The sequence below is a fragment of the Exserohilum turcica genome (assembly GCF_000359705.1).
Source record: "Exserohilum turcica Et28A unplaced genomic scaffold SETTUscaffold_7, whole genome shotgun sequence".
Taxonomy (NCBI): domain Eukaryota; kingdom Fungi; phylum Ascomycota; class Dothideomycetes; order Pleosporales; family Pleosporaceae; genus Exserohilum; species Exserohilum turcicum.
Window position 1 is genome coordinate 2,033,825 of NW_007360288.1, and position 16,604 is coordinate 2,050,428.

The 16,604-nt window shown below is 53.4% G+C and overlaps 5 protein-coding genes across 5 annotated transcripts; 1 reads left to right on the forward strand and 4 right to left on the reverse strand.

Moving 5' to 3' along the window:
- Positions 1-469: 469 nt before the first annotated feature.
- On the reverse strand, positions 470-4,609 carry SETTUDRAFT_35045 (uncharacterized protein; the record flags this gene model as incomplete). The annotated part of the gene is made up of 2 exons (XM_008031949.1): positions 470-1,002; positions 1,051-4,609. The coding sequence occupies 2 exons, from the start codon at positions 4,607-4,609 to the stop codon at positions 470-472; spliced, it is 4,092 nt and encodes a 1,363-aa protein (XP_008030140.1).
- A 719-nt stretch (positions 4,610-5,328) lies between these two features.
- On the reverse strand, positions 5,329-9,024 carry SETTUDRAFT_97119 (uncharacterized protein; the record flags this gene model as incomplete). Its single annotated transcript, XM_008032370.1, has 5 exons — positions 5,329-6,012; positions 6,067-6,494; positions 6,551-6,809; positions 6,867-7,212; positions 8,342-9,024. 5 exons carry the CDS (start codon positions 9,022-9,024, stop codon positions 5,329-5,331), a joined length of 2,400 nt encoding a protein of 799 aa, XP_008030561.1.
- A 387-nt stretch (positions 9,025-9,411) lies between these two features.
- On the reverse strand, positions 9,412-11,765 carry SETTUDRAFT_165730 (uncharacterized protein). The gene is made up of 3 exons (XM_008032371.1): positions 11,363-11,765; positions 10,955-11,312; positions 9,412-10,903 (listed from the first exon to the last, which is right to left on the reverse strand). The coding sequence occupies exons 1-3, from the start codon at positions 11,739-11,741 to the stop codon at positions 9,457-9,459; spliced, it is 2,184 nt and encodes a 727-aa protein (XP_008030562.1). The 5' UTR covers positions 11,742-11,765; the 3' UTR covers positions 9,412-9,456.
- Positions 11,766-12,478: 713 nt separating this feature from the next.
- Positions 12,479-13,380, forward strand: SETTUDRAFT_165732 (uncharacterized protein). Its single transcript, XM_008032372.1, has 2 exons — positions 12,479-12,781; positions 12,882-13,380. Exons 1-2 carry the CDS (start codon positions 12,582-12,584, stop codon positions 12,904-12,906), a joined length of 225 nt encoding a protein of 74 aa, XP_008030563.1. The 5' UTR covers positions 12,479-12,581; the 3' UTR covers positions 12,907-13,380.
- An 84-nt stretch (positions 13,381-13,464) lies between these two features.
- Positions 13,465-15,838, reverse strand: SETTUDRAFT_44171 (uncharacterized protein; the record flags this gene model as incomplete). The annotated part of the gene is made up of 5 exons (XM_008031984.1): positions 13,465-14,016; positions 14,074-14,553; positions 14,605-14,861; positions 14,915-15,158; positions 15,213-15,838. The coding sequence occupies 5 exons, from the start codon at positions 15,836-15,838 to the stop codon at positions 13,719-13,721; spliced, it is 1,905 nt and encodes a 634-aa protein (XP_008030175.1). The 3' UTR covers positions 13,465-13,718.
- Between the last annotated feature and the right edge of the window lie 766 nt (positions 15,839-16,604).

Here is a 16,604-nt window from a genome sequence, read left to right on the forward strand (position 1 = left end):
TTTGCCGACATCGACGAACACTCAAGTAGAGGTTCTCTAGGAGGGAGGGGAAAAAAAACAAAGGGAGAGGGGATGGCCCCAGCTAGACTAGTCGCTTCTTGCCCCGCTACTCTCAATGGAATATAGGCGGGGGGAGCAAGATTGTAGCATTAGGCTGGCGGGGGAAAGTAAAAATACGGCCCACTACCACCACCGGTGCCAGCCGAAGGTGTAAGAGGCAATGACACGGCAGCAGGATGAAATGGAGAAAGTGGGCTGATGCTGCTAGTAGGCGAAGTTACCGAAACGGGACTTAATGGACCGCATCTACTGGCGTCGAGGCTGGATCGCCGCAGCGAGAGACGACGGGCAACTAGTAGCAAGAAAACAATTTGCGTTAGTCCATAGAAACTGCAATCCAGAAAACCAACTTGTCTCCTGTCGGGTAAAGGGAAAACAGCGAAGGAAGGAGAGCAGAAAAGATAGGGGTTTAGTTGTAGGTGGAGTTATGCCTACTACTATGTGGTGTTCCACTGCTTGAATTGCTATCACTTGGCGTCGCTGGCTCTAGGCTGAGCTGAGCGCGAAGTGTCATGATCCATTCGTGTTGTAGCAACTCGACTGCGCTGGCTCGTTTGTTCGGATCGCGGTCAAAGCATTTCTTCAAAAAGTCAATGCCCTGCTCACTTAGTTGATCCTTGGACGGTAGTTGTGGTGGATCGCCTTGGGCAATGTGGTACATGATGGCCCATTCGTTATCCATAGATGCCCAGGGACGCCGGCCAGTGGCCATTTCCAGAATCACGCAGCCGAGTGACCAGATGTCAACGGCGCCGTGACGGCCAGTGCTTCCGCCGCGAATAACTTCAGGAGACATGTACATGGGTGTTCCGGTCATGGAGCGTTGACGGCCTTGACGCGTGGCGTTGTGTTCTGCGGCGAGCGTTCGACCTTGGCGAGCAATGAGCTTTGCAGCACCAAAGTCGACAAACTTGATTACACCATTGTGATCCAGCAGGATGTCTAGATAATGTTAGTAAAATAATGCGTAGTAAAGATAAAGAGACTTACTCTCAGGCTTGATGTCACGGTGTACTACACCAGCATCATGTAGATAGGCCAGACCCTCCAACATTTGCAGGGCGTAGACCATGATGACAGTTTCATCTTCAATGCGTCCATGCTCCAGCAGGCCAGCAAGAGAACCACCAGAGCAGTATTCCATGAAAATGTACACCTTGTCGCGATGCGGTTCGATACCATAGTACGACACAATGTTGGGGTGGTCCAGTACTTGTAGCACGCCCATCTCGTCTCTGATCTGGGCGACGATTGTAGGGATCAGCTGAGGATCCTGAAGCCGGATTTCCTTGACGGCCATGAGGTGGTTAGAATCGAGGTTCATGGCTGCGTATACTGATCCAAAAGTACCACCGCCAACAAACTGTCCCTGCTGCCATCGTAGGGTGACGTTGGTGGCAGATGAAGAGAGGTATGTCAGAGCTCGGTCGGCTTCGTTAGAATCCTCCAGTACTCTGCCTAGGGCCTGGCGTTCAGCTTCCTTTTCCTTTCGGAATGAGTCAATCTCCTCGAGTCTCTGCATCCACTGCTCTTGTGTAATTTTGATGGATTCGTCATCATCTTTGGTATTCTTGGGGTCCAGCATGCTCTTTCCAGCAATGGCATTCAATCGCTGTCGCTCAGCTTGAGCGGCAATGGTCGATCGGGCGCCCATAATGTCAAAGTGGGAAATGAGCACTGACATGCAGCCCGCAACCTTGAGCCGCAACTGCGAGTACTCCTCATCGCTGATGGACAGAATGTTCTGACCGCGGGTCATCATCATGGCGAATTCCAAAGCGACGACAGCCCAGCGGAAGGTCTTGCGATCAGACGCAATACAGTCATCGCAGATGAAGCTAACCCAGTCGAGTGCTAACCTTGTAAGCTTGATGTTGTTCATTGCTCGTCGGTTGTAGTCTAAGTAGAGCACCGAACGCTGACCAAATTCTGTTGCAAAGGCGAAGCAGGTTTGGATGAGGTCCTGGCAGTCAAGGCCGACAGTCTGCTTGCGGACAATCTCGACGCTGTCCATGATAGTGTTTGACAAACTATATGCTGTATGCTTGATTTTGAGCAATTCAGCATTGACACGTGGAAGATTGGCTCGCTGATCAATCAACATGTTGAGTTCGATGCCGATGGAGGACAAAAACGACATGTTTGCGTTGGCCAGCCGTTGCTGAGAACCATCAGCGACCAGACGCAACCGGCCAGCCTTGAGATCCAAATGGGGCTCAACAATGTTGGCTGACATTCTCTTACCCGACCAGTAGAGGGGCTGTTCTGGTTTGATGATGAGAACATAGGGGTTGGAAGGATCTTCAGGAGCCTCTTCTGCATGGTAACAGGTTGTGAGAAGTGACTGAATATCGTTGGGGCGGTCAAGTGCAGTGGACGACGCAACAATATAGACGCCCGAATTGTTGGTACTAGCTGTCTCGACGAGAAAGTGCCCAGTCATGACTAGTGCCTCGTACAGCTCGTGGAGCTGCTCCTCGTCCAGGTCAATGTGATTGATACTATACTCGGTACAGTTTTCAAAACGCTGCGTCAGAATTCTCGAAAAACGGTAGAGCTTACGCTGTCGTACACGCACGGAATCCAAAATTTGCTTGTAGCGCTTTTCCATCTCCGATCCAGTGAGCTCATCCGGCCGACGCTGCAGCTCACGCTCAAAGTGCGCACTGAGACGGGTCAGCGACTTGGAGGTGAGCACACTGAACTGCTCTGCAGTCACGACATCGCCGCCTTGAAGCTGCCGGCCGAGCTTGTTGCAAAAGTCCCACTCCTGCTCCAGGATTTCAGCCTCTTTGAATGTGTTCTTGTTGGCTGCCAGTTTCCAATTCAGCATCTTGAAGTAAAACTTGAGGGCGTCAAGTACGACAAGGTCAAAATTCTCCTCAATGCAGGGAGGTAGGTCCCAGCCGGGCTCTGGTCGCGAAATTATCATATAGCTTTCTTTGACCTGACCCGCCATGGCCAGCAGGATGCGGAACTGGGCAATCATTTGCTCGGCCATCATGACGCCTTGCTGCGATGGATCTTTGATCTTTTTGGCGTAGGAGAGGCGGACGCGGATAATCTCCTGTAGAAGACGCGAGGGAAAGTTGATTAGGGTAAGCAACTCCTCAATGTAGGGTGGGAGGTGCCTGTCAGCGAAGCCCTCTGCGTTTGCAATGAGCGTGGTCTTGGCCTTTTGGATGACCTTTTCCAAGGGTGCGAGCAGGTTGGTGTCTCCCTGCAGGGACTTGAGACCGTCTTCCTTGAGTATCCGGTCGATAAACGAAGACTCGTCGGTCAGATGGTGATCTTGGGAAGAGCGCGGGCGGGGCTTGGTGAAATCGAGCTCCTCATTGCCTACCCATTTCTTCAAAATAGACATTTCAGTATTGATGAGAGCAATGGTGTTGTGCCAGGATATAATGGCGTCGCAGGCATCCTTGTAGTGCTGCGATGCTGCCCGGGGGTACGCAGCCTCAAGAGCCTGGCGTGTCGGATAGGCACTCTCCACCTTTTCAATCTTCTTGACAATGTCCTCGACCTGCTGGGCAGCCGTCTGGCCGGCCTCTGCCTCTCCACCAACCTCAAACGATACGATGCTCTCGAGATTGGCACGAATCTTGCTGCGGGTGTCGTCGACAATTCGGCGCTGGGCCTGCAGCGAGCGGCCGCAAACTTTGGCGCGTATGCCCATCCAGACCTCGGCCTTCATGGTGCTGTCTCCCTGCTGCTCGGAGCTGCCAATCAGACGCTTCTTCTCCTGCTTGACGACGTCGCCCGTCAGCACACTGGCCAGCATCGAGTGCCACTCGAGGCGCTCGCGGTTGGCGGGTATCTTGAGCTCCTCAATCGAGGGCTGCATGTCGTCGTTGCCATAGTACAGCAGGGTCTCCTGGTCGTAGGGGTCGTTTTCGACATAGTCGGCTGTCGAGGGCGAGTCGTCGTCGGTCTCGGAGTCTGTGCTGTAGCCCAGGCTGGGGGTGCGCAGGGCGGGGTCGAAGAAGTCGTCCTGCTGGTCCTCTTGGCGGATGCGCTGGACATAGGCCTTTTCCTGGGCGCGGTACTCGGCGTTGGGGTTGCGGCGCGAGCGCGTGGCCGAGTTGTTGCGCTGGCGATGGGAGGTGGTCGAGTTGAGCGAGAACTGGGGCGGGCGGCGGGCTGGGGCGTAGGCATTGCTGGGGGTGCGTACGGCAGACGGGCGCTGGCCTCGGGCGGACGAGGTGAGGCCATTGGTGCCGTTGGGCTGGGGCGCTGGCGAGACGTCGGTCATGATCTGGGGCCCACGCGGGCGCGACGACGACGACGACGATGATAGCGACGACGACAAGGGGGGCGGGGCAGCGGTGCTCCAGCTGTAGGCGGGCTCGCGCAGGGGAGCGATATCGTCGTCGACAACGACGCCGTTGGCGGCCTGAACGGGCGCCGCAAAATTGAACTCTCCATGGTTCATGTCGGCTGCGCCAAGAGGGCCATCGTGATCGAAGTCGCCAGACGAGCCCGACCCCGAGCTCTCGAGTCGCTGGGGCTTGGGCGCGTTGACGACGACGGGCTTGGGGGCGTCGGCCATGGCCAGCGTGTCCTTGGTTTCCGGGCTTCTTTTCTGGCCGCAGTGCGTGGTGGTGAGCCGGGGGGCGAGAGGGTGCGGTGCACGCCTGGTGCAGCAGCAGCTCTGCTTGTGATAATGGACAGGCAGCATGGGCGGGCGGGCCTATGGCTGTGCACGGCAACGATCGGCGCCCGCCGTCGCTGTGGCGGTGCAGCTGCAGGCAATCGCCGCATCGGCATCGGCATTGCCATTGCCATTGCCATAGTCACGCATGCTTACTGTATGGCGTGCAGGCGGTCTTGGACACACACCACGCCTCCATCACGATTTGCCACACCCCCATCCAACCACAGCCATGTCGCCCGCACATCCATCCTGGCCCCTGCCGCCCGCCACCCTCGCCGTGGCCCAGAACAATTCCGCCTCTCATTTGCCCGTGCGAGTCATCCTCCCGTCCATGCCACCCGCCTGCAATGACTGCTCCTTCACGGCACTGGCACTGGCACGCATGCCCCGCTCAACGGCTTGTCCTCCGCGGAGCAGTGTCCCGATCCGACCCCAATGTCACTACAATCATGACGTCGACATGCAACCTGTCCGCCCGAAACACCCCTCGGGCTCATGACACGGCTCGGAGCACAGCATTTGAAATTGGACGGCATAACACATACGTTATTGCAGGCCTCCAGGGCGGCTAATTTGCTATACACACAGACACATACCATACTAGGCCCCGGCTCTCAAATGTCCTTTCTCGCCATCTTGCTCTTGTGCCTGATTTGCTTGCCCCATTTGTACAGCGCAAACGGGATGGGGATAAAAGCAACGCCCAAGAACGCCAACAGGCTGCTCGCCCAGTCGACGCCAAGCTTCTTGTACATGGCACCGGCGAACAGAGGGAACCCCGCACCAAACGCGGATCTCATCAGATCGTTGCCTGCCAGCACACTAGCCACATACTCGGGGTACGCGTCGCTCAGGTACGGCAACACGGCCTGGAAGAGCATAAAGGCCGCTATGCCAAAGCAGCCAGACCCAACAATGGGCACCATGTAGTGCACATCCGGCCTCGGCGCCCATCCAAACCAGAACAGGCAGATGGGCACGAAGAAGCAGCCCACCATGGCCGGAATCAGCCGCTTCTCTGGCTCAATGTTGCCATTCTCATCGAATTGCTTCTCCAGGTAATAGTAGTTCCATGCCAAGAGCGCCCCGGCTGCAAGAAGCGTGCCCACGAGAATTCCGAGAAAGGCCAAACCCAAGCCGCCAAGGTTGAAATGGTAGATGCCCTCAAAGACAATGGCAAACGACTCGAACCAGATGTAGAGCAGACCGTAGATGAGGGCAATGTACAGGTTGAGCAGCAAGACAATGGGCTCGGTGAAGTTGAGCGTGATGGGCCTGACCAGCGTCATGAGAACAATCTAAGTTGAGTTAGCATGGTACCGACGCAGCTGGTTCAATTCGAGCATACGTACATCCTTTGGTGTCATATGAGACGCGGCAAGGTCCGGCTCGCAAGTAAATCGATCATCGCCAGTCAGCTTCCTCAACCGCTTTGCTCGGCGGTGCAAGATGTTGGCAGAGCTTGTTTCAGGTAGGAAGAAGAAGAGCACTACCCAGCACACGCCGGACAGCCACATCAGCTCCCAGATTGTCCATGTCCATCCCTCGGCCATGACGGCAAATCCACCGACTAATGGACCTAGCACGGGCCCGCAGACTGCGCCTATTCCCCAGACTGACAAGCCGTATACTTGTTTCTGCGGTCGGTACATGTCGACGATGGAAGCTCCTCCTGTAGCAAGAGCTGGCGAGCCGAAAAATCCGGTCAAGAACCGAAAGGCCAAAAGCATACCAAAGTTGACGGCGAGCGCTGTAGGTATTTGAAATAGGACAAACACGACTAGGTTTCCTTGTGTTAGCTCTTTGCATGGTACCTGTTAGAGACAGAGGACTTACGAAGGGTTCCGATGTATACCCACAACCGTCCAATCTGCGGAATCTCACTCATCGGTGACCAGATCAGAGGACCAAGACCGTATCCTGCGACGTAGAGGGTCAATCCCAAGAGTGCAGGTACCTGCGCAACGCCAAAGTCTCGCATGACGTCCATAAGACCAGGAGTGTAGATGGCGGATCCAATGTATACGGAGAAAGTAAGGAAGCAAATCTCAAAGGTGACAAAGTACCTCTTGGCCCGAGACCAGTTCCGTGGGTTCTGCGCAGTTGTCAGCAGCGTTCAAAGGCCTCTGGAAAGACCACAAGGTAGACATACTTGGGGGTCATCTGGTCCATACCAGTCAACAACATGGTAGTCGCGTCCCTTTTCAGAATCTATGCGGACACCACTATCTCCATTCACACCACCCAGTGTCCTTGAAGAATCCGAGTCGCTTGCTTCGCGGCCACGCCCATCCTGCGCCTGCCTGAGTTCCTCGAGATCGCCAGCGTTGGAGGGCGGTTCCGTCGATCCATGGAACGCAGCATAACCTGACTTTTCCGGATTGACATACTTTTTCCAGGCCTCGGGGTCCTTTTCTTCGGGATACTGGAGATACTTTCTTCGCGTCACGAGTCGAACGCAGTGGCCAAAAGCCGAGTCACGAATCAGGTCCGTCATGCTGCTCACTTAGGGGGCAATCAGATTGACAGTCGTATATACAATCAAGGAATAAGAAGGTAAATGGTATTTAATAAGGAAATTCAGTCTGCTAGTCTCTAGCACCATCGGATCCAAAGTCCCCAAAAATCCTCATCCGTGACATCATCGATATCCCACCTGTGCGCAGAACCACCGTCTTACAGTCAACGCAGTAGCCGTTCATCACTCTGTCTCGTCCGCTTCATCGTCCGACCCCCCGGCAAGACACAGTCTTCATCATATGTCCGATGGTCTGTCCACAATCGAGGTCCATATCAGTGAGTCAAAGATCAGGGCCTTTGGACATGCCATGACGACTGCGCACGTAAGCGGCTACCAGCAATTAGGGCTACAAGGAATAGTTGCAACATCCATGACGAGTGCCGTCCCGCTCCGATTAGCGCCATGGATCTACGGTACATATGCTAGATCGATCGTAAGGGTCAAACATGACACCTGGAGATCAGGGACTGGGTTTTTCGCATGCTCGGTGTCGCCTGTACCCTGGAGCCCGTCCCGGAGCAGGACCGAAACACATATAAAATTGACGGGGTTGTCGGAGGCTCTGCTGTGGCATGTGTCATGAGTAGATGAAAAAGGGAATTTTGCCTATCATAACACCGTATAGAGTTCGTGTGGGCATCCTCGGTAGATGGGGTCTGCATGGATGTTGTTGTGTTCTGGACCCTGGGTACTTTGACGTCTGCACGTGCGGTGACGTCGATCATTTTCATCGGGACACATGACTCGCGCGTCGAGCCCAACGGCGGCGACGATCAACGTCGACTTTCGAGTCTCGAATGTTACAATGTGAAGATGCATGGTGTCTGGAACTTTCTGTCCGTAAGCACAAGTGTTAGTGTATGTGTGAAGAAAAGAAACGATCGTCGTGGAGTCGTACACAGAATACACATGTGAAGGCCAGTCTACACGTGCAGATAGGAATGCATCGGATAGTCGCGTCATGTGGACTCCCCAAACTCACAAGCAACTATCACAATCCATCCATCCTCAGAGAAGAACTCTATCTTCTCCCCTACCCAACCCCGCCTTCCATTCCACTCCATGATATCCCCCCATCCAACACTCACACCATCCACCGCCTCAACACGTCCTCATCCACATCCCTCACCAGCACATGCACATGCTCCAAGCTCCTCACGCTCTGCAAATCCGTCGTATTCTTAAACCACATGACCTTGTCCCCCTCCCGCATCTCCCCAGCCTTGGCCCTAAACTCCCTCTTCACAAACCCATCCACCATGCGCCGCCCCTCGGCACTCAGCGCGCCCTTCTCGTCAACGGGGAGCCGCTGCTTGATCCACACGACAATATGGCGAATCCCGTCTTCAACCCCATACGTCCAGTCGTTGCGCAGGATCTTGAAATCCGCCGCGTCGGCAAACGGCTCTGCCTTCTGCACGTGGAACCGCAGCGCCCCCGTGTCGTCTTCCAGCGGCTCCCAGAATAAGCGCTGGTTAAGCAGGTACGCCATGATACTCCCGTATTTGGCTTTGGCATGCGCAGTCCATGCTAGATAGGCTTTTAGAGAGCTCGGCCAGCGCTTCAGCGCTTCGAGCTGGTGCGTCGAAATTAGTTCGTGGAGATTCGTCCATGAGTGCGGCGTGTACTGTGCGTCTGTAAGGGACAGCTGCTGCCAGTCGATTGCTGTGAGGGCAAAAGGTGGGTTGTCACGCGGGAAGGGGAGCGCAGTCGCATCTGGGTTGGATTTCCATTGGGCTTGGAAGACGGAGGGGAGCGATGACTCGTCGATTGTGCAGTCTCGTGGCATTTTTTGGGGGATGGATAAGGTGGTGACTTGGATGTCTAGAGTACTGCAGTGCCGAGTGTGGGGTCTGCTTTGCGCGGTGCTGCTTTTGCAATTGCTCAGATGGTAGGTGAGTACTACGTAGTCGATATTTCGCTGCTGTTGAGAAACGACAAAAACAAGTGAGTGTAGTGAACACCAACCCAAGGAATAAATAGCAACTCTATGCAAGCTGGAAGACGTCTGTCATTCCAACATGTCTGCATATGGCTGCGGATGCTATACCCGATCGGGATGACTCAATCCTACACAAGTACACTGCATGTGTGCTCACATGGCTTGATACACCATATTATCCAACCTTGCTCAACGAATCCAAAAGAGAGACAGAAGAGCCCTTAGCTGGGTATCATGACATGTGTTTAGGAAAAGAACATATTCTAATAAATAGGCGCCCTACAACTTTTCAAGCAAAATCTTTGCACCCGCATTGCCCCTGGGTGCAGTTTCCGACTTGCCACCCTTCTTCTGCTTTTTGTTCTTCGGCTCCCCATTGTCGCTGCCCGGGGGGTTGGCAGCAGCCTCCAATGCCTTCTTCTCCTTCTTCAATGCTTTCAACACATCGCCCTTCTTTTCAAAGCCTTCGGCCTCAGTCAGAGCAACGACAACAAACGAACCTTGGCCGGTAGCCCAGTCAACAATAGTGCCCTTGATCTGAGGCCATAGCAAATCTGCAAACCCAAGCGCAGGCTCAACCGGAACAACCTTCTTGGCGACAGGGTCGAATTTGCCGCCTTGTACGAGCATCTTGAGCATATTCTTGCCATGGCTGGTGGCCTTGTTATCGCCAGCTGAAGCAGGGAGAGAAGAGTCCAGTATCGATTGGGAAAGGCGTGCAACCTCTGTCAGAGCCTCCTTGCGCTTAGTCGGCTCCACCTCGGGTGCTCCAACGAGAACTTCGCCCATGAACTGCAAGCCGAATGTGAATGAAGCAAAGTCAGCTGCTCGAGCAGTGACTGCTGTCAGTAGTTGCGGCTCAATAGACTTTGCAATCTCTTGCAGACGGACATTGGGATCCTTCTTGGAAGTCTTCTCGCGGATAGCGTACAATTCGCTCAACCGTTCTCGTGTGTTGTCGTCCAACAGCCACTTGGCATCAGCGGCAAATGGATACAATAGAACTGTGCGCGCACGAGCATCGTTCACGAGGTTAAGAACCTTCTCTGGTAGACTGTCGTTGCTGGGAAGAAGCTCGCTAAAGACGGATTTCGCAGAGAGCTTGGTATCATCTGTGACAGCCAGCGCAGCGAGAAGAACGTGGTGAGCATGCTGATCGAAGGCCATCAACTCGACAGTGTCCTTGTACGGTCGCAGGAAGAGCTTGCGGTCTTTTGCTGTGCCGTACGCGAAGCAGAGTGACATGAGTCGCGAGCCCGATTTGGTGAATGCAAGGTTCTTCAACAGGTCCACGTTGTCAGCCTCTTCGCCCTCCTTTGTTGTTGGATCGGGCTTGAGATGCTCGAGGAAATCGTTTGCTTGTTCGGTACCAGGTTCGCAGACCAAGAAGTACTGCAGCATGGCGTCGTGCAGCATGGTGAAGCCAGTCAGCTTCTTCTGGATGAGCGAGTTGATCTGGTTCTCCAAGTAGTCCATGATCGGCTTCTTCTTCTCGGGAGATTCTTTCATGATGACTGAAAGGTCCGCGGTGTCTGAGCCTTGGGCGCCCAGACCCTTGATAGAGAACTCGGGTCCATACCACTCTCGCAGCATACGGTTCTTCTGCTCTGGGGTCGCGACGGCTCGGTATATATCGTCCACAATCCATGCGGCTTCGGGGTGGTTGATCATACGCTTGATGTGGCTGTAAAACTCGCTGATGATGAGGTCGCGAATCTCAGGGTCACTGGAAATTGTTAGCATAGTCATTGTTAACGGCGTGCTGCTGCAAACTCACCCTTTCTCCACCAGTTTGGCGATCAAAAACTTGGAGTATTTGCCCTCGGCCAAAACCTTGAACTCTCCCTTCAGTTCGCGGGCAATCATTCTCCGTTGTTCCATAGTCGAGTATTTGATGGCAGTCTGAATGACACGCACAGAGTCGTGCTTGAAGACAAAATCCTTGACTCTGCCAGTGATGATCTCAAACAGCTCCTTGATGAGTTCCTTCCTTTCGTCCTTTTCGACATGAGACTTCAGTCTAAGCTTTTCCCACAGCTTCTTGGAGCGCTCGATAATATCCGCGTTGGGCTTCGCAGCCTTGCGTTCCTTGGCAAGGGCTTTCTGCTTCTGGTGCGCTTCTCGTGAGTTGCTTGCTAGAGGCACAGTTAGTCAAGCGACGATAAAAGGAACCATTGAGTCTTACCATTCAGACCCGCCAGTTTGGAGTCTGCGCCATCTCCTTTGGGCTTCTTTGAGCTATCGCCTTCGCTCTTGTGCTTGTGCGCCTTGCCGTTCGACGTTGGGATCTGTTCCTCGGACTCTTCACTGCTTTCTGCATCGCTCATGTCTACATCCTCTCCGTCGGCAGCAGAGAAACCATAGAAGCCATTGTCCTGTTCACTGGTATCGGATTCGTCGAGTTCGTCGGAGCTCTCTTCCTTGGCCTTCTTCGCCTTCTTTACTGGCTTAACCTCGTGCTTTGATTTGCTCTTCGCCGCCGATTTGTCGACTTTGACCTTCTTGCTCTTGTCCTTGATCTCGGGCGCACTTGTTCCCGCGGATTTGCGCTTGATTCCGGCCATTTTTGGTGTGGTTCGGGGTGTCGCGGTCCTGGAGCCTGCAGTCGCAAAAAGTCGCGACTTTCCCAACTTTTTCTCATGAGCGGGCCGCGGTTCTGCTGCGACTAGCCTAAACGGGATAGGCGCCATAGTCCCGCATGCCCGCAGTCCCTCGACCAATTGACAGCACGGGTTTCATTCATTGATTTCGAAACCTTGGCCCTACCTGAATGTATATTGCGGGATGTGCACTGGGCATCGATTTTAAGCTCTCTATAGGCTACCTGATCAATAACTCGTCATCATCAAGTTTACCGCTGAGACATTCAATAAGCGCATGTGTTGCACTCGTAACTATCCTTTGCTTTATGCAACTGTTTCCTTGCAGCAAGATAAATATCATTGACCCTATTTTGAATAAGCTTATCCTATGTAAATTTGAGTTTTGCTAATTATTCCACTACCTTGATGCATCTCCGCTCTTTTGCGTTGAGCATACCACCCGCGCCTCTATCTCCCACGGACATTCAGACACACCAAACAAATAATTTCCATAGACATATGTTTAAAAAGAGCAACTCTGAAATTCCGCTCAAGAAGCGGCTAGCGAAACCTATACACACAAAGAACAAAGCAAAGCAAAGCACATGTATGTACGTACTGTATGTACAATCGATAAGGCGCAAAGCACAACCAGCACGTGCCACCGCGACCCTCGTTTTCCCATCATCGCCTCTGCCTCTCTTTCTCTGCCAAACTTTCCCGCCTTAACATCCACTTGCCCACCCACCACACTTACGCCTTCTCGCTCACGCCCAGCGACCCTCCCACGACTTTCACACACACTTCCCAAGGCAAATCACCATGTCCCAGCAATACGGCGGCGGCTACAACGCCTCGCAAACCGGCGCAGGCGACCACGCAGCCGCAGCCGTCGACGCAACAGCGCGCACAGTGCACTACAAGTGCGGCGACTGCGACATGGATGTTCCGCTGAAGCGCGGCGAGCCGATCCGCTGCCGCAACTGCGGCCACCGTGTGCTGTACAAGCAGCGAACGAGCCGGTGCGTATACACCTTTTTTTCTTCTAACGCGTATGCTTTGTGTCCTTGTACTTTGAAGCAAAGAAAAGAAAAAGGAGAAGCTAACGCGATACGCTTGTAGCATGGTGCAATTTGAAGCTCGATGAGTAAAAGCAAACGCGCGCGCGAATAACCCTCTTTGTTTTGTTTCGCTTTCCGGCACCGAACGCCCAAATCCATGCAATCTTGAAGCGAAATTGGAAAATTAGGAGGGGTCGCGAAACGGAACGAAATTGAGAGAGAGAGAGAGAGAGAAAAGAAACCTTTTTTTTTATACGATACAAAACAAAGCAAGGAACGATGCAGTCGGCGATAGATACCAACAACCAACGAGCGGACAAACGGAGTAATAGTAGAATTCTTCCAAAACAAGGATAAAGGCGGGTTACAAGGGGGGTTGAGGGAGATTTCTACACTTTGCAATAGTTGTAGTAGTCAGTCATGGAACGAGGTTTTGATATTTCCGTGTGTACCCATGGCATGGCGGAGAAGAAGTCATTATTGCGCATCACTCCATGTTAAAAAAAAAGAGTTCCTTCTGGATTGGCAATGGAGAAAAGGTAGAGGGACTCCAGATGTGCATAAGAGTATTCTCCAGAGACAACAAATCCATCTAGTTCACACAGAATAGACGCAATATGCATTCCAACCAGATGATCAAATGAGTATTGTCTCTTCTTTATTGTGACCTTTTACATGAATACCCCCTGCCTTCTTATGCCTCGTCCTCGCCCTTTTCCAAGATGCTCCAGAAAACGTTGCATTCTCCTTTGCTGAGATGTATAATGTCCAACACGCTGGCTCAGAAGATGTCGATAGATGATGATATAGTTTGATTTGTGCATACCAGAAGCACTGCTGTTAACAAACATGGACAGGATGCACAGAAAAAGTTGACCAAACAGAGTACTGGCTAAACCTACGAACCACGGAAAGCATCGAATCGCTTGTAGGTATAACCGATAAATGGCAAGCTCGTTGCGTATTCGTCTTCGCCTGCCTGCGCTGCCTGCGCCCTGTGGGCAGCCGACGTGTCGTTCTGGTCAATCTCATCAATGGGGAAGTATTGTGTGTCAATGTTGGACTGTAGCTTGGGCTCAAATGGCGCTCGGATGCGGCGCAGGCCATCCCAGGACACACCGCGGAAGAAGGGATGCTGTTTAATTTCACTGGCGCCACCAATGCGACCAAGACGGTGGTCAGCGTCACAGATAAGTCTACGCTTGTTAGCTATGACACGACCCAAGTAATTGTGAGCATCTGATGAAACATACCTTCGGACAAAGTCTTCAGCTTCAGCTCCGAGTTGCTGGTCTGGAGGGAAGTGCAGGTTGCGTGGCCAGTCAACAATCTTGCGATATGTGTCATGAGGCTCCTCAGCGCAGAACGGTGGCCAGCCGATAAGACACTCGAACATGATAGTACCCACGGACCACCAATCACAGCTGTAGTCGTAACCTTGGCCACTGAAAATCTCCGGCGCAATGTAGTCGGGCGTACCGACGGTGGAGTAGGCGAGCTGTCTGCGAGACTTGCGCCATGTGTTGATTTGGGTACGGTTGCTAACTGTCAATTGAATCTGGTCAAGGTTCATTGACTGTCTGTTGTCGCGGTTCGACTTGTGCGCGCCGCCGGCAAGCAGCTTCTTGTAGTATCCAGCATCGTGCTCCTTGTGGAAACCCGTTGAAAGACCAAAATCCGTCAGCTTGATGTGGCCGCCCCGGTCGAGAAGAATATTGTCAGGCTTAATGTCACTTGTGCATGTCAGCAAGCTTGTGTCAGCGTGTCACTACAAAGATACGTACCGGTGAATGAAGCCAAGCTTGTGGACCGCTTCTATTGCAAGCGTGATTTCGGCCATGTAGAAACGCGTAATGTCTTCTGTGAAGATTTCGTACTTGATGAGCATGGTCATCAGATCACCACCTGGCAAGAATTCCATGAGCATGTAGAGAAACGTGTTGTCCTGGAACGTGGTGTGCAGCTTGACAACCCAAGGACTATCAGACTCGGCGAGAATGTCACGTTCTGACCGCACGTGCGCCAGCTGGTCTTTTTTGAACTGCAAGCTGTCAGTATCATGGACGATGCTTGGGTCTCCAGGTGGCTGCCTACCATTTCCTGCTTGACAAGCGACTTGAGCGCATAAATCTTGCCATCGTTGCGTCGCTGGACGAGCTTGACTTCTCCAAAGGCACCCTTGCCGATAATCTTGAGCGTGGTAAAGTTGTCCGGCTTCTCCTTTGTTCGCAAAAACCGCAGGTATTCAACTTCGGCGCGGCGCATGCTGGCCTCCTTGCTCGCTTTCCGGCTGTCGGAAATGGAAGGCTCCTTCATCAGGGCCTCGAGTTCGAGTGCTCTGCATCATTGTTAATTTTGGAAAGGACAAGGAACGGCATAAAAGCGGTGTTACCTTTGGTTCCTATCGCGTGCTCGCTGGACGCTGTCCTTGAAGAAGGTATTGATGAGGCTCTTGGAAACCATGGCCTGCTTCTCTACGTTCTCGGAGTATTTGGCCGGGTTCCTTTGCGGAGCCTCCTCGTCGTACAGCGAAACCGGCCGTTGTGCGGAGCCGCCTTGACTACCGTAGCCATACCCTCTGCTGTCGGCTGTGCGAGGGCGCGTCGGAGGGTTCGGAGAGCCTTGCCGGCCATAGGGGCCACCGGAGCGGCCGCTACCCCCGAGGTGCTGGTGTGAGAGTTGCTGGGCGAGGCCGTTGGCACTTTGGTCGAAGCGCTGGCTGCCTTGGGCCTGGAGGTTCCCCTGCTGTCCTTGATACTGTGCTTGCTGGTAGGGGTTCACAAAGTAGCCCCCGCCGCCACTGTAGCCATTGCCCTGCTGCTGGGCGCCCCAAACCTCTTGCTGGCCAGCCTGGTTTGGGTATACAGGTTGCGGGAACGTCGACGGGGTGGTAGGGAACGCTCTGCCGGCCTCCTGCTGGTATTGGTTGTTCCGATCACCGCCATTGAAGCCAAAGTTCAGCTGCAGCCGGTTGCCCTGCTGCTGCTGCTGGTTGTTGTTGTTGTTGTTGTTGTTCATCCTGGGCGTCCGCAATCGCTGCTGAGGGGGGGGAGTCGGTGTGGTGGGCGTTGGGTATCGAGTCGTGCACAGGGCTACTACTACTTGGTACAAGCGGTAAGATGCCTGGGGGAGAGGAGCAGCAGTGCCACACGCTCACGGGCTTGGGAAAGGTCCAGGGCGACTAGTAGGAAAAGGATTCTTCAGCGCACTGCTGGCAAGGGGAGGGAGGTGCTGGGGACTGCCGCAGTAGCTTGGTCAGGGATAAGTTTAGGGTGCAGGGACCAAGCGCGGGCGGGGAACTGGACAAGTGCCAGCAACTCAGTGCGTTTCAAAGCACCCTTGTTGCCCAACCCGACGCCCGTGGCCACGGTCACTTGGTTATCTACACCTACTGTACGGAGGTGCCTCACAAAAGTTTTGTCCTGCCAAGAATAATTTAGCCGAAATCTGGCCGCTCTCCTACACAACGCCTATCTCTCCCCTCTATATACTCATTACCACCTTGTAGCTCAATTATCTTTGGAATATGTATAAGAATACGCTCAATCCAAGCTTGGATCTTAGCTTGTGGGAGATCTCTCCAGCAATTTAGCCAGATTCTAGTTGCCTCCGTTCTTGACTGTGGAGCTCCTTTCTTTGTAGTCTCTCTCTTCATGTAGAACCAGCATGGCTCAATACAGTTACAGTCTGGAGAGTTGCCAGGCCAAAGTAGTCTCTCGACGTTGGATAGACTATAGACAACGTTCTGATACTGGTGGGCGTGCCAGGTGCCTTATCCTCCATA